The sequence below is a fragment of the Gekko japonicus genome, unplaced genomic scaffold, assembly GCF_001447785.1.
Source record: "Gekko japonicus isolate JY-2015 unplaced genomic scaffold, Gekko_japonicus_V1.1 scaffold40, whole genome shotgun sequence".
Classification (NCBI taxonomy): Eukaryota; Metazoa; Chordata; class Lepidosauria; order Squamata; family Gekkonidae; genus Gekko; species Gekko japonicus.
The window spans coordinates 13,709-30,165 of record NW_015172554.1 but is presented as its reverse complement, the minus strand read 5'-3'; the positions used below and the strand labels follow the sequence as shown (position 1 = coordinate 30,165).

The window sequence follows — 16,457 nt, the reverse complement described above, 5'->3', positions numbered from 1 at the left end:
GCATAACTTCTATTTAAAATTGTGTCTAAAAGTTGTACTGTATGCACACGATGATAGAAATGAGTAAAAACCAAGAGTATCAAGCAGAGAAGTGAAGCTGTTGGCAGAACTGGAAATTTCCGTAAAAAGAGGCAAGGTGGGAAACTCTCACTCATCCCGATGATTGAGTGATGGATGCAACTGCAGTTTGCATTGACTCATCTGGATTGTTTTCAGCTAGGTTACTTATTGCAGCATCAGCTGGAAACTGCCACCCCAAAGTCCATTGACTCCATCATTCTAAACCCAGCGGTAGCAAGGTAGGGGCAATTCGAAGCCGGGCATGTTGGTATGGTTCACTTCCTCTTTTGCTTCTAATTTGCAGACAACCATGAGGGACCTTTCCCAGATGCTGAAGAAGATGCCACAATATCAGAAGGAGCTCAGCAAGGTAAATTCCCATATTGGGCAAGGACTGAATCACCCTTGGGAAAGGGGGACCAGAACATCTTGTATCCTTCTGCCACACCATCCTCTGAAATTGCCGTTTTGGTGGGCTGAGCTGTGACTGGGTTTGTGCATCTCTCTGTGTTGAATTTCCTCTTGACCTGATTAAGAATTATAGATAGATAGATCTCTGTCTGTCTGTCTGTCTGTCTATATCTATCTGTCTGTCTGTCTGTCTGTCTGTGTGTATAAAATTTAAGACAAGTTGTAAACAGTAAGTTAATAACAATATAACATTATTATAAACAAACTAGCTAACAACATCCAAAAATTGAAAGGGGGAGCTTTACACATTTAGGATGTTAATATAATGATATTATATTATATGAATATAATATAATGAAAATATAATATAATATAATGAAAAGTGCAAATACTTCATCATTAGTACATTCATCAGTAGTACATTGGGGTCGCAAACAATGTTCCCTCTAAGCCATGGAGTCCTGTGAGCAAATATTCTCCTTTGTGAGCTACTGGCATTAAAGTTGTGAGCGAGTGATTTAGCTGCTGCATAAATTAGTTTGCTCTGGAGCCATCCTTCCTGAGTTAGGACAAAAATGTGTGAGCCGGAGGCTAAAAAACTGTGAGCTAGCTCACACTAACTCAGCTTAGAGGGAACACTGGTCGCAAAGAGTCGGACTGAACTGTGCGACTGAACAACAACAAAGTACATTCTCACTTGTTGAGTTATTTGAAATGTAATCAAAGAAACAATACAATTTTTCTATAAAATATGGCTGATTAGATTTGTAGGGGTTTTTTAGATTTTTTAAGACTGATTAAAAAAAATGCTTTAATTTTCTGGTTAATATATATATTTTTAAATGGATGATGATTTTTAACTTAAAGGACCATGTTTGGTTGCAGGATGAGTGGGGAATATGTGTATATTCAAATAAATAAAATAAACCTGGTTTAGGGATTTTGAAACATGTGATGACCCACAGGAAGCTCTTGTCCTGAGGTTTTGAGACTTGCATCCTCTTGAGGGGACCAATCAGCTGGGAACGGGTGAGAGGATAGATCAGGCTGGTCCATGGAAGGATCATGCTTATGAAGTCTTACCCTGAGTCCACCCATTGGTTCATCTAGCTCAGTATTATTTGCTCCAGTTGGCAGCACTGGACTCTTCAGGATCTTGGGCTTTCCTAACACCGGCTACTTGTAAATACTGCAACTGGAGAGTGGACCTTCTGTATGCAAACCATGTGTTTACCCATGAACTGTGGCTGTTCCTAATAGCTGGTCCTAAAACAGTAGACTTGATGAAAGGAGACATGTGATATCAGAACTATGTATTATCTGGCCATTTCTCAGGTTCTTCCTCATGACAGGGATTGCTTGGGAGGGTCCTTCTGGGCTCACCAGATCTTCTAGTTACTCATATGGAGGTTCTTATTGATTTTCTGGGATGGGAGCAACTCTACCTCTTTTCTGTCTCCATAGTACTCCACTCACCTTCACCTGGCTGAGGACTGCATGAAACATTACCAAGGCACTGTCGATAAGCTTTGCAGGGTTGAGCAGGTAAATCAGCAAAAAAGAGAGAAAATGCTGACGAATGTGTGTGTGCATGGTGGGAGCAGTTTGTGCTGATGGAAGGACCTTACGCCAAGCTTCTTCCTTTGTGCTCACTGTTCTGGCTGCGCTTGTGGGTTATTCTGTGTTGTAAATCTCTGCATAATTTGACAGATTTTTGCAGGAGGCTTAGAACTAGCATCTTGGCTACCTTGCTGAGGACTGCATTTCTCTCTCTCTCTCTGTCTTTCAAGGTGGAAAGAATTCCTGCTGGGTTTGTCCTTTTGCTTTTAAAGTTGTGTCAAAGGAATTGCGGGAAGGCTTTACAACACACATGGCTTCCTTTCAAAGGAGAGATGCATGCATTAGACTATAAAAGAAAAATAAGTAACAAATAAAATGGTTAACTTACAAAGCTCTGACTCATGCAGTTAGTCTGGGCAGGGCTGTTGTGTCCATTCTGATCGGCATCTGGGGTGCAGAAAGGTCTTTCCGTTCACCTGCAACCCAAGGCACTTTTCACCGGAGATGGAACCTGGGATCTCTTGTATGCAACGCATATATGCTGCCACTGAGTTGCAACCCCTCTGAGTTCGGGGGGATTGGGAACACGACATTCACATTCCTTGCATGCACCATTAGACTCTTTTTCTGCCCTTGCATATCCCCCACCCCCCCGGTTAAATTTGTGGCTATAATAGAAGAGGGGAAAATGTTGTAAGCCACTTCGAGTCTCTGGTGGGTGCAAAAGTGGACTATAAATGAAGTCAAGAAAGGAATGTTAGTGGGTACTGATGTTTCCTGCAGGACCTGGCCATGGGCACTGATGCAGAGGGTGAGAAAATCAAGGACCCCATGCGGGCCATTGTCCCAATCCTGCTTGACGCGAATGTCACCACTTATGACAAGATCCGCATCATCTTGCTGTACATCATCCTCAAGAACGGTAGGAGGAGCAGCAGCTTGATGGTGGGTGGGGTGCGATGTCGAGATAAAGACAGGAAAGCCAAAGATGCAGAAAATGAGGAGTTTGAAATAGCATCTCAAAGAAAACGTCCTACTTCAGTTTTGTCTGCTCTGACTAGCAGCTGTTCTGCACGATTTCAGTCGGAGAAAGGTCTTCTCCATCATTTACTGCCTGAACTCATTTTAATGAAACAAGCCAGGGACTGAACCTGCGACCTTCTACATGTGTATATGATCTACCACTGAGCTACAGCCTCTGCATACATTTATGTAGCGGTTTCATTTTACACATAGGAAGTGACCAAATATGAAGTCAAACCACTGCTCTATCTAGCTCAGTATCTTCTGCTCTGATTTGTAGTTGCTCTCCAGTGCTTGGGATGAGAAAGATCCCCATGTGGTCTTTCAAAGGGAGGTGGGTAAGGTTCGCCTTAGACTTTGTGCATACAAAGTAGCTATGATTCTCTAAGGTCCCCTCCAGCATGTAATTGGAGCTCTGGAACAAGAATGTTGCAGGATCTTGGAAGCCATGTTTGATATAGGGAAGCAAGTAGTCTCTTTGGACATTCTGACTTTTAGAAGAGGATTTTCGTTTGGAGAATAGCCCTTCTTTGTTGTGTTTTCCAGGAATCACTGAGGAAAACTTGAACAAGCTGATTCAACATGCCCAGATCCCACCTGAGGACAGTGAGATCATTACCAATATGGCCCACCTTGGAGTACCCATAATCACGGATGTGAGTCTCCCAACTTCGTCTCTGAGCTTCTACCGTTGGCCACAGGGTTCAACTCCCAGTCCCTGAGAGAAACTGCAGTTGATGATATTAAAGAAACCTGTCCTTGAGGTACCCTGGCCCTAGACCACTTAAGATGAAAACCAGCCATTTGAATTGTCCTGAAACACTCAGAGAAGATACTCCTAGTGGGCCTGCTGTGGAAGCCAAAGGGTTGCCCATTTGCTCAAGAGGTAAAATTGAGTCATTTCTTTTTGCCAAACAATCTTCTTGCTTGTCCTTTGTGTTCAGTCCACTCTGCGCCGCAGAAGCAAGCCTGAGCGGAAGGAACGTATCAGCGAACAGACCTACCAACTGTCCCGATGGACCCCAGTGGTCAAGGACATCATGGAGGTGAGGGTCAGGAGGAGATGAGAATATAGAGCGGGGGGGATTTTCCCCTTAAGCACATAAAAAATAATGTGCCTTGCTGGATCAGGCCAAAGGTCCATCTCTTTATGCGAGGCTTGGAGGGTTGCCAACTCTGGGTTGGGAAATCCCTGGAGATTTGGAGGTGGAGCCTGGGGAGGGTGTAATGGCATGCAGTCCACCCTCCGATTCAGCCACAAATGTGTTTTCTGTTTTTAAAATGTGATGGCCACTGCTTTTTGGTAGGGGAGAACCCTGTGGGCTAGCTCAAGAAGAAATAAGCTATCCCTGGGGAAGTTCTTTGGACAAGGAACTTCCTGCTGCTACAAGATGTGATGAAGATCTCTGGCTTAGATGTCTTTGAAAGGGCATTAAGCACATTCATGGGAGAGAGGTCTATTATGGAACCTCCATATTAAGAGGTAGTGTACCTCAGGGCTACATATTCTGGGGTGTAACAGCTGGGGAGGGCTTTTGCCTTTTTTCTGATGGTGGAGATGTTTCCAATTAGCTATTGCAGGAAAACAGAATGCTGGACTGCTACAGGAGGGCTTTTACATTACATTCTTAGGAATATGTTAGAAACAACATGCGGCACGTGCAGAATTTCCTAATATGCTGATCACTTCCCTTTCTTTTTCCAGGATGCCATTGAGGATAAACTGGACACAAAACATTACCCTTATATTTCCACCCGGTCCTCAGCCTCTTTCAGCACTACAGCAGTCAGGTAGGAAGAAACAGCTCTCTTTGTACCTGGGACAGTATTAACTATAAGGTATACTTTGGGCCGCCATCAGCGTGTTTCTCATCTGTTTTAATAGCTGTTGCCAGAATTGTAGTTCCTTCTCCCTTAAAAAAGCCGCCAACAACTGATAGGTTAGGGATAAGTTCAGGCACACTTCAGTATGATTCAATTAACTCTACTGCACTTGTAATGAAGCCATGGGAACTGGTTCTTGAAGAAGTCCAGGTAGCTGCCAAAAGGGAATTTTGTGCCTACTACAAAGGCATTGTAATAAGAGAGAAAGCCCTTTTGCTTTCCTTACCTGGAACAACCATTTAGCTATATGTCATTGTGTTTACAAAAGCTAATGTACACATGTATATTTATTTATTTATTTATTTATTGGGATTTTTACCCCGCCCTCCCCGCAAAGCGAGCTCAGGGCGGCTTACAAGGGGCAAAGCCCATATAAAACATGGTAAAAGTAATAAAAAACATTAATAACAATTACAACAACAATAATACTCAATTAAAACAAGAAAACATAGCTGGCAGAAAGGAGAAGGTTGGAGGAAAGAGTCACCAAGTTCTAAGCACTGAACACTCAAGCTCTTAGTTATGCTGATTACTCTGACCAAAGTAGGACAATGGTTTACCATCCCACCCCCTTCCAGAAGGTGACACCCATGAACAAAAATTGTGCTTACCTGAAGGTTTCTTCTCTTCAGTGGGGCAAAGGCATCCAGACTGGTTAGGCCACGCCTCCTCTCGCTCCAGGCAGGGCTATGCAGGCTGTATGTGTGTTCATTGTAACTTTTGAAAAGTATTGAGGTCTAAAGTGAGGAGAAATGGTTCTGCAGGTTTACGGGCAATACTGTCTGTTGCCCAATTTGACTAGGGTTGCCCCCCCCCCCGGTTCAGAGGGGGTTTCCCGATTTGTGGGGGCTCCTTCCCTCCACTAGCCAGCTGGCCGGCAGGGAGAAGCGCTACCCCCAAGAGCGACCACCGGTCTCCCCCCCCTCTTTCCAACAGTGTTAAAGAGACCCTTTAAATGCTGCTGGGGAGAGCTGAATTAGGGGCTTGGAGCAAAGCAGGCGTGAGCAGCCTCCCCCCCCCTCCCAGCAGCTTTTAAAGAGACCCTTTAAATGCTGCTGGGGTGAGGCAGGGGCCACCGCGCCCCAACGGGATGACATCACTTCTGTGTGACGTCATTAAGCTGGGGACATCCCCACCCCCTCCAGTAACACTCTCCAAAGTCCCCTGCTGGGGACTTTGAGGGACCTGGCAACCCTACATGTGACCAAGATATTTCTCCCCCCACAATATTCTGGCACACTTTTCTTTAAACCTGTTCAGATATTACACTGAATGCACAAACAGCCTGCACATACATGCATACACCTGTTTGTGAGAAAAAGCCTGTCAAGAGAGATGGTTACCTCTGTATCAATCAGTCTGACAGTTTAAACATCAGCATTTGGCTGTGTCATAATTTTAAAGCAATAGCTTGTTTCCTGATGTGCCATCCAAGTGTTGAAGACTAACATAAGGAGAGTTCCATATCAAACGCTTAGGCTCTTCCACTTTTCCCAAGCCAGGATCTAAAGCTTGAGACCACACCTTTGAATATCAAAGTGATCTGACTTAAGTATACGTAGATGGGAAGGGGGAGTTCTGCTGCTCTTCAAGAATCATCTTTTGGATCACGTTCTTGATTGGCTTATATTGGTCAGGGGGTCAGTAGTACAATTTTCCTATAAAGTTAGCTTACAACCATCTGGCACAAATTTTCCAAGCATAGCCCACTAATATTATCAGGGCCAGAGACCCCCTCGCTGCATCTCCAACCGACTGCTGTGTTACTTATGCTGACTTGAAGATCTTGTAACCTGCCTGCCTTCACGTATATATGAAGACAGATTTTGTTATTTTATTGCACCTGCTTATTAAGCCTGAACCACTTTTTAAATCTTTCCAATAAAACATGTTGCTTTTTTTGGTGTGTTCTGTTGCATGGGTCAGAGTCCAAACCCAGTCTCAGTCAAACTATCAGAAGGGGATTTATTCCAGGGTCAAATCAGATCATCCTTGCAAGGATGTGGTGGGTTAGAAATTCCCGTCTTTGACAAAGCCAAAGGGTCTGATGAGATCAGGCTATACTAGGCTGCCTTCCCTAGAAATTACATACCACATTTACCCAAAAGAAAGAAAATCCCTTTCTTTTTTTTTTACAAAAAGTTATTCTAAAAAGCTTTTTAAAATTGTATATTCCTGTAACTTTCTGTAACTTGATAGTGCACCTGGAAACAAACCCTATTATTTCTTTAGTATTTACAGGGTTTGTAAGTAGGTAACTATTTCCATTAATTAAAGCAATTCCTTTAATAAAAATAAGTAGAAACTCCACATTACATCCTTGGAAGGTTTTGGTATGTGCCTTTCCTCGCCATATGGAAACTAATTCTAAATTCATGCAACTACAAGGAATGCCTGTACCCTTCCTCCTCTCCCTTTATAATTTCCCTTGTTGCAAATTGTCAGTTGTGAGCCCTACAACACATGGGCCTGTTGTCTTGTACTGTGTACAGAACCATACTCGCCAATGACTCTGCCATAGTAATAATAATAGCAAAATAATAAATTATTTATTTATTTCCTATATTCAGTGCCCGCTATGGACACTGGCACAAGAACAAGGCTCCTGGAGAGTACAGGAGTGGCCCCCGCATCATCATTTTCATCCTGGGGGGTGTGAGCCTGAATGAGATGCGCTGCGCCTATGAGGTGACGCAAGCCAGTGGGAAGTGGGAGGTGCTAATAGGTGAGTCCTTTTGCGGTGGCTGGAAGCGGACTCGTGCTTTGCTGCATCTCATTTCTGCAGACTCCATCTTGCGCTCCTGTCGCTGCATGTTCCCCCTCTCCCTTCTCTCCTCCTAAATACTAACTATGGTAACAATCCAGTCCCAGATGAGTATTCTAGAAAGTTCCCCATAAAGTACATTCATTTTCCTCCCATCTATCACACTACTGCCTCATCCCCAACTCCTTATGTGTATGAGTTTTTTTTACATGTCTAGCCTACACATGAGTGATTGTACTATATTTTTGTCACTCGGTGAGGTGTGAGACCACATATTCTGTGATAGGACAATTTGTGGAGTTCGCCAGGTGGTGGTGGTTTTTCTCACAAATGTATTCTGCTACAGAAAAATGACTTGGTGAAATCACTTTATAGACTTGGAGATGTTTAGGAATGTTGTCAACCAAGCCACTATCTCTTCAAGTAAAAGTCTTCAACAACATATTCTTCAAGTGAAAGTTGACATATGTGAAAATATACAGAATTATCAAAATATAATTGTAACCTTGTGGGTTTGGCCCTCTATTGGAGTTTGGAGAGGGGACGGTGTTGTGTCCCATAGGAGAGTCCTGAGAGAAAGGACATTCCTGAGGAAAAAAAGAATTTTGAGACGATAAAAAGGAGATAGAAGCTATAATTAATAATAGGTGCAGAAATAATTGAGCCCATTTCTATTTGGGTCTTGGTGGGATTTCATTGATACAGAAAGTCAAAGCCTCCCTCTGAGGTAAATGCACACACAGAAACTGGTGTGAGTGGGCCATGTTCTTTTCATGTATGAAGGTGGTAACAAGCCCCCCACCAAGAAGTCAATTTTTATGATGTGACTATAGAGGGGTGTTCTCATTTTCTTTTCTTGCCCAGACTGCAGTGGCTTATGGGAACTGAGGCATCATAACAATAAAAAATAGTTGGGAGGGCTGTTTGTGTTTGCACAATTTTGATGCACAAGGTGGGAGGAAAGTTGATATGGACACATAATAGCTGTGGGAACCTCCCTTGGAGCTCCATCCCCACCCCAAATTGTGGTTCTGTTCTCTTTTTGCCTTCCCTCCCAGTTGTGGATCCTACCCCCCGCCCCTCATTTCTGTCAAAGTGTGACTCTCTTAAGCTGTGTTTAGCCTTGCCCTCACCAACAGTGCCAGTGGATCTAACTGGAGTATGCAAGAGTTACTGCTTCACCCCCTCCCCCTGAGCACTCCCCCCCCCCCGGAAATGGGAGACTATTTTGAGAGGGCACCTGCGTTCCTGTGGGCCATTTGCACGACTTCCTGGAGACGGCAGCAGAGTGCAGTTCTCTTGTGCTCTGATGTTTCCACAATCTCCAGGTGCTTTTCCCACCCAGAAATGAGAGACAGACCAAACATTGTCAGTCAGAAGTGTTCATTTGACTTAGCTGAAATGGGACTGGGGGGAAACCACAGATGATACTACTTTGGAAATTGGATTTAAGATTGCAGCTGTAAATTCACATTAGATAGAAATATTGGCTGGGATTCATTAGTTTTGCTGTTATCAATAACTACCCACCATAAGCACAGGGAAGTGACGTTATGACGCCAGGCACGCTGGGGGCGGGGCCACGGCCATACAAGGGAAAACTCTGTGGTTTTCCCTTGTATGGTCGTGGCTCCGCCCCCAGCGTGCCCGGCGTCATGACGTCACTTCCCTGTGACGTGCATGCGGCGCGTGCGTGCTTCACGCGCCGGGAGCCAAACTGGAGTCCCCCGCCGGAAGGGTAAGTGCCACTTGGCAACCCTAGTTGACAGGTTCCAGCCATGCTGAGGCACTTTATGTCAGACTCACTGGAACCTGGAGCTGCATGAGTGTATATACACCTGTTTGCTCCCTAACCTGGCACCTGCCTGTGGCCATCCTAATGTCTAACTAACCCCTCATCTGCTCATTGGATTTTTCCCAATGCCAAGATGATGCCATCTTCCCTAACCCTCTCTTTCCTTCTCTGCCTTGTGTCTCATACATCTGGTTGGTCCCTACACTTTATAATATTGTGTGTTTCTGTGTCGGGTAACGAAATGTAGCTCCTTCTAATGTTAACAATGCCTTTCTTCGCTCTATGGTTGCAGTTGGTGCACATCTGTTTAATGTTCATCAAAGGTGCTGTCTCATGTTCTTTCTGGGTGGCGGCAGTTCACCTCAGGGCTTCCTTTTTCCAGGCCAAGGGCCACTGTTGCTATGGCAACCCCTTCATTGTTTTTTCTTCTGACAATAGAAATTTTTTTATTTTTATTTATTTATTTATATTTGAATTTATATCCTGCCCTACCCCGAAGGCAGTGGTCACTAGAGTACTTTCTCTTTAGCGTTTACTTCAAAAGACTGGACCATGACAACAGAGGATGTTTTAGCATGTCTAACATCCTAGACCCACTCATTATTGCTGGCCGAATCTACAGGAAGGGCAGCCACCAGTATGTCTCGAGCCAGCTTGGTTGTAGGAACTGGCCAGAATATACATCAAACTGCCTGATTAGGACCAACCAGCACTATATTTATTTTAACTGGGAGCAATCCTCATTAGGGCCAGACTACATCTATCGCTGGCATTCAGTGGCTGTATAATTTTACTATACCTGCCTTTCTCCTCAGTGGGAAACCAAAGTGGCTTACACCTTCATTTTGTCCTCACAACAAACCTGTGAGGTACGTTGGGCTGAGAAGGTCACCCAGCAGTGGCAGAGTGGGGATTCGCACCTGGGTCTCTCAGATTCTAGTCTGACACTCTAACTGCTACACCCCACTGGGTCTTAATAATATATCCTCCAAAGCAGTGCCGGGGGGGGGGGGGATACCAGGATAGGGAACCACAGTGCTTCGGAAGCAGAGTTTGACTATTTCTTCCTGCACTGTCTCCTTAATTGGAAATGCCTCCTGACTGCTTTAAGCTGCTGTAGGAATAAGAAGACATGTGCTCAGATGAATTAGTTTGACATAAATATCTCCAGACTTCTTAACGGCTCCTGGCACCATACTGACCATCCAGATAGCTGGGTGATGGCCTGCGTCGCTCGGGTACCTTGAAACAGAGCCCCCAAAGCAAGAGAAGCCTGCCCATTAACCCTGAAAATGCTGATTGTGAAGGCCCAGTACGTAGTGACTGCCAAAGCCCAGCCCCGTCTGTCACGTTTCACAGCATGGTGTCGCTTTGCCGACCATTCATTCATCTCTGCTACACCTCATTTCTCTCTGTACATCTCTCCTCATTTTTTGCTTCCTCACACATCCTCACCTGCTGCGTACCGAGATTTTGACAGTGAAATAATATATAAGGCCTTTAATCTTTTTTGGCATGTTCCTTTGATTTTTTTTCTGTGCAAGACGTCAGCCCGCGCTCTGTTCTCTCACAGGTTCTACTCACATTCTCACTCCCACCAAATTTCTCATGGATCTGAGGCACCCCGACTTCAGGGATTCCACTAGGGTATCTTTTGAGGAACAGGCTCCAACAATGGAATGAGAGCCAAAGAAACCAAAAGTAAAAGCAGCTTACTATAGAGAAGAAACCCTCTCCTGTGTGGAAGGGCTTCTTTGATTTTTTACGTCACCGTTTTCTTTCTTTCTCTTCTTTTTTCCCTCCTTTCTTCCTTCTCTTTTTTTTCCTTCTTTATCGGTTCTTGGGTGAGAAAATGCTTGCAGATTTTTAACTACAGTTTTTGAAAATGTGTCCAGTGCTGCTTCCATCAAGCCCTATACCATGAATCTCTTGTAGCCAGAACTTGCTGAATATTCACGCCATCAGATACCTGTTTCCAAAGGAAATAGCAGGCCACTTTTTATTTTTAATGCAAATTTGGAGAAACATTTATTTGGCCCGCTGGAAAAACATCCTGAAATTATTAATTCATTTTTTTTTGCATTTGTGAGATTCCTCCAGTTTGTTGTCCTGTTGATAAGGTTGAAACTAGTTTGAGTTTTGCCGTTTTCCCCCTACCCCCCAGCGAAGCTTGGGAACTCTAGTTTTGCCTGGTGCAGAGAGTGTAGGGTCCTTCACAAAGTTATAGTCCCTTGGATGAGAGTTGTAAATTTTCCAAAATGTGTGATTTCTGGGTTTGGAATGCTTACTTTCAACCTGAGGCCGGGATTATAGCTCTGAGAGTAAACATGGAAACATAGAGCTCGAAGGGACCTCAAGAGTCATGTAGTCCAACCCCCTACATAATGCAGGAAATTCAGAGTTAGGTCACTTCCACTCCTCTGGTGACCCCTGCTCTATGTTCGGAGGAAAGATCTCTAGGATCCCTGTGCCAATCTGGCTTGAAGGAAGCCTCCTATCTGCCCCCAAAGCCTCCTACCTGACCCCAAAATCAGCATATGAAAAAAGGGCCATGAGAGCCCACACTGGCTCATCCTTCCCTCCCTTCCCTCCCACAATCTGCCTAGATTGATAGTGAGTCATAGAATAGAACTAACATTATCTAGAATTAGGTCTAGTCTATTGATTATAAAACTTGGTACCATAAACAACTAGGAGCATTGTCTGTTAATATGAGTTATCAGAAGTCCATTAGGACGGATGGAAGACTCTAGCCACCTATTCCCGCCCAGGAGAACCTGAAATAGATTGTTTCTGTTCCAGATCTAGCAACAGGGCCCCACTGTCCTGGCCCCACTGGTGGACCTCCTGATGGCACTGGTATTTATGGCCACTGTGTGATACAGAGTGTTGGACTGGATGGGCCTGATCCAACATTGGCGTCTCTTATGTTCTTATGTTAGGGCCTCTTTATCCCTGATCTTCCGACAGCTATTGGATCTTCCCATTGTCATTTCACCACAGATGGTTAAAGACAAAACCCTGCCTCAGTAGGACATGATCAGAAAAACCAGTGGTGTAAATTACTAATGAGGGCACACGTTTGAACTTCCAGGATGATCCTTGGTCCAAAGTAATTGCAATAAAAACAACCCCACTGGCACAATTGGGAATGTGCAATATTTTGCACCTGAAATGTGGCCTTCCTTCAGCTCAAATGTTCAGCACTCTCCTAGAAGTCATTAAAGTGTGAGATGCATCAGTGCAAACACAGTTAGACGGTTGCTGTTCTTTTCTTTTGTCAGTGTGTTACTTTCTGTCTGCTTTAATCAGTCAAAATGCCTCCCTCTAGTCACCCCTTTCACATCGGCAAGAGGAGTTATGGGCAACCACAGAGGAAGAAATCTCTTGAGACTGTTTACCTGTCTTGAGCACCACTCAGATGTCTTAGCGGCTTGAAAACGAGGGAGCTTGATCCTTTGTTTCTATAAAATTGCACAATTTGTCAGCAACTATGATTCCTGGGACACCATTTGTTCAAGCTTGGAGATCACGCCAAGCCATCCCCTATGCACCTTTTCAAACTGGATTCCAATCTAGCCTTCTTTCTACTGCTTCCATCAAAAGCAGTACTTCTCTGCACTGGTCTCTAGTTTCTAAGAGCACTGTGATCAGCAGCAGCTTTTGATTTTCTTGCTGTCCTGTTTTTGTTAATCTTAAGTGTTTTGCTGACTCCCACCAGACAACTGAGATGCCCTTAAAGGTAAAGGTTCCCTTGCTCGAAATCCAGTCGAGTCCGACTCTAGGCTTGCGGTGCTCATCTCCGTTTCAAAGCCGAAGAGCCAGCGCTGTCCGAAGACGTTTCCATGGTCATGTGGCCGGGATGACTAAACACCAAGGCGCACGGAACACTGTTACCTTCCCATCAAAGTGGTACCTATTTTTCTACTTGCAGTTTCTTGCTTTCAAACTGCTAGGTTGGCAGGAGCTGGAACTAGAGACGGGAGCTCACTCCGTCATGTGGCAACTTGGGTCTTGAACTGCTGAACTACTGACCTTCCACAGCCTGCAGTTCAGCGTCTTAACCACTTGAGCCACTGCAGCTCCTTGAGATGCCCTTAGGGCCGTGATATTCATTCAGTGACTCAGGAAGCCACAAGTGGGCAGAGCTGTTGCCTTACAGGATTGTGGTTGGCAGGTGGTTCCCACATATCAAAGAGAGAGGTTCTAACCGTCCCATCTCTTGCAGTGCTAGAGTTCAACTATAAGGGTGCTTTTAACATAGGAGAATATGAAAACTTCCATACTGTTTTGTATCGTAAACCTGACTTGCAAGCCTTTCCCCTCAACTCCAGATACGTTCAACAGTGGTGGGGAGCAATGCTTCCTCTAAGCCATGGAGTCCTGTGAGCAAAAATTCTACTTTGTGAGCTGCTGTCAATAAAGTTGTGAGCAAGTGATTTGGCTACTGAATAAATTAGTTTGCTCTGAGCTTGGCTACTGAATAAATTAGTTTGCTCTGGAGCCATTCTTTCGGAGCTAGGACAAAAATGTGTGAGGCGGAGGCTAAAAAACTGTGAGCTGGCTCACACTAACTCAGCTTAGAGGGAACACTGGTGGGGAGAGGCAGCCCTACATTCTCAGAGGCACTATGGAAATGTAAAAAGTTACCATTGTACACGTTCAATATTAGTATAATATAGGGTTGCCAGCCTCCCGGCGGGGCCTGAGGATGTCCTGCTTTTACAACTCATCTCCAGCTGACAGAGATCAGCTCCCTTGGAGGGTGGACTCTCTGGCATTGTATCATGCTGAGGCCCCGCCCCGCCCCTCCCCTCCCCAAACCCCACCCTCTCCCAGATCCAACCCCAAAGTCTCCAGGTATTTTCCAATTCAGACCTGGCAACCCTACTATTATATCTTATTGTAGGTGTGCATGTTTGGTGAGATGGCAGCCAGGGCATATGGCAGTCATGTGGCTCTTTTGATTGATGTTAGTTGCCAGTGTGGTTCTCTGTGAGCCGTAAAGTGAGACCCACTGCCTTAGGGCTACAATTGGGTCCCTTTGAAGGAAGTTGTTATCCCAGTTGTCTTTTTTTTCCTCTTTAGATTCAGGTTTTGTTCAGATGCATTAAATTCTGGCTTCCAGCAATATTCTTGCCACACGCCTTCCACCCTCTTCCCCTCCATTTCTCTAACTATACACATTTTCAAGTCTGAACAACACATCTTTAATTTGGTTCTTATCTCCCACTTGAGATGGACGGGGAAGGGGCCATTCCTTTCTTGGAAAGTGGCCCGTTGCCACTGCATGTGTGGGCCTCATGATGCGCTCGGGCCCCTCCTGCCTCTCTCTGCGCACTCAGCATGGGTGTCCATGACCCTAGCGATCCACACACCCCATGCCTCATTCTTTCACTGCACTTGATTCTCAGAGAGGCCTCCATGTAACATTTTGCTTTTAAGTTAAATTTCCTTTCTAGTTTTCTGCACTAGATCTACTACTTGTAGTTCCATAGGCTTACTTTTTTTGTTTTGTTTCCGGCAAGCATTTCTTCCAACTAAAATACCGTACGGTTTTACTGCCCTGTGAAAGGTAAGGTTCCAGGTGTTGGAGGCGGAGTCTCCCCTCCATGTCCCCCTCTCAATGTTTCCGTGGGAGGTCTGTTGGGGATTCACAAAGCCTTCTGCACCGAGGCCCCTTCTTGACCTTGGGGGCCAGGAGCATGCGGAGTGGCCTTTCCTGTGACCAGTATGGCTTATAAGCCACTATCTCAAATGCTGAGAATTTTAACCCATTAAGGGGCCAGCTGGTCCTTGGGTGGTGTGCATGTTCACTTGGACAATGGTTGGGACAACACCCTCACCCCCCCTCCCTTAAGTCCCTCTTGGGTCTCTAAAGTCAGCCCCGTAGATTGGTAACCTGCTCCCCACTTCCTTGATGCTCCTTTTTTTGCAATTGTAATACCTCTCTTTTGTCTTTCCACTCCACTGCAGGCTCCACTCATATCCTCACTCCACAGAAACTGCTGGACACACTGAAGAAGTTGAACAAAACGGAGGAAGAAAGCAGCAGTTAAAAAGAGAACCCAAACCTCCTTTCTCTCCACCTCCCTTGCATCCAAAAAAGCAGCAACCTCCCTTTGGCATATCCCACCTTCCTGGGGGGTCATTGCTTTTCCTGGTTTTAATTTGCCAACCACAAATTCATTTCTGTCCTCTTCCTGTGTTTTTGATGGACTTCCCCTTCCCTTCCTTCATCTCTCTTTCATCGTTCATTTGAAGCAAAGGGTAAATAAGGAAACAAAAATATGCATTGTGTCTAAAGGGGAAAAATAATATATTCTATAATATATATATTATCTCCGTATGTATCCGACAAAATAAAACCACCAAACAGAACTCATTTCTCGAAGACCCCCACTGATACATCCTTGATGATTATAGTATTTTTTTTTTTAAAATAGTGTATTTTTTATTTATCTGCCTGGATGGATGAATGCTCGTGACTTATTTATGGTTATGTGATCCTGTACCTAACCTCAAACTGTGAATGCTCTGTCCTGTGTGTTGGAATTTGCTTGCATTTTAGACGTAGATTATATTACTTTTTTTCCCCTTTTGTCCCCCCCCCCCCCCCCCCCCCCCGCCTCCCGCTGCTGCTGTTGTGATTGTTGTTTTGGTTTTGTATTTCTTGAGTTCATAAAAGTATAGCTGGTTGGGCTTCTGTGCGTGTGTTTTTTTCCATTGTTGTTTTGTGCTTTTCTTTCTCTCTTTTTTTAGAGGAATGTGTTAGATTGAGTGGTGTTTGAAGTTCCAGCAGACCTGGACCAGCCTTCCCTAAGCCTTATTTTGACAAAGAAACAGCATTTTTGATGGCCAGCCTTGCTTCTGAACTGGCCCAAGGCATGTGAGCAAATGAGGTTTCCACTGAGCTCTTTAGTGTAAAGGGGGGGGGGGAGCATTTTCCTTCTAAATTTC

General features: G+C 44.7%; 1 protein-coding gene across 1 annotated transcript in view; it reads left to right on the top strand.

Annotated features, from left to right (window-relative positions):
• Positions 1 to 15,627, top strand: part of STXBP1 (syntaxin binding protein 1) — a 69,930-nt gene extending 54,303 nt beyond the window's left edge. The window contains exons 12-19 of the mRNA XM_015421160.1: positions 365 to 430; positions 1,936 to 2,016; positions 2,815 to 2,953; positions 3,601 to 3,710; positions 3,999 to 4,100; positions 4,760 to 4,845; positions 7,509 to 7,663; positions 15,474 to 15,627. Of these exons, the coding sequence (XP_015276646.1) occupies positions 365 to 430; positions 1,936 to 2,016; positions 2,815 to 2,953; positions 3,601 to 3,710; positions 3,999 to 4,100; positions 4,760 to 4,845; positions 7,509 to 7,663; positions 15,474 to 15,556 (822 nt within the window). The 3' untranslated portion in view covers positions 15,557 to 15,627. The remainder of the gene's footprint in view (positions 1 to 364; positions 431 to 1,935; positions 2,017 to 2,814; positions 2,954 to 3,600; positions 3,711 to 3,998; positions 4,101 to 4,759; positions 4,846 to 7,508; positions 7,664 to 15,473) is intronic.
• The last annotated feature ends 830 nt before the right edge of the window (positions 15,628 to 16,457 follow it).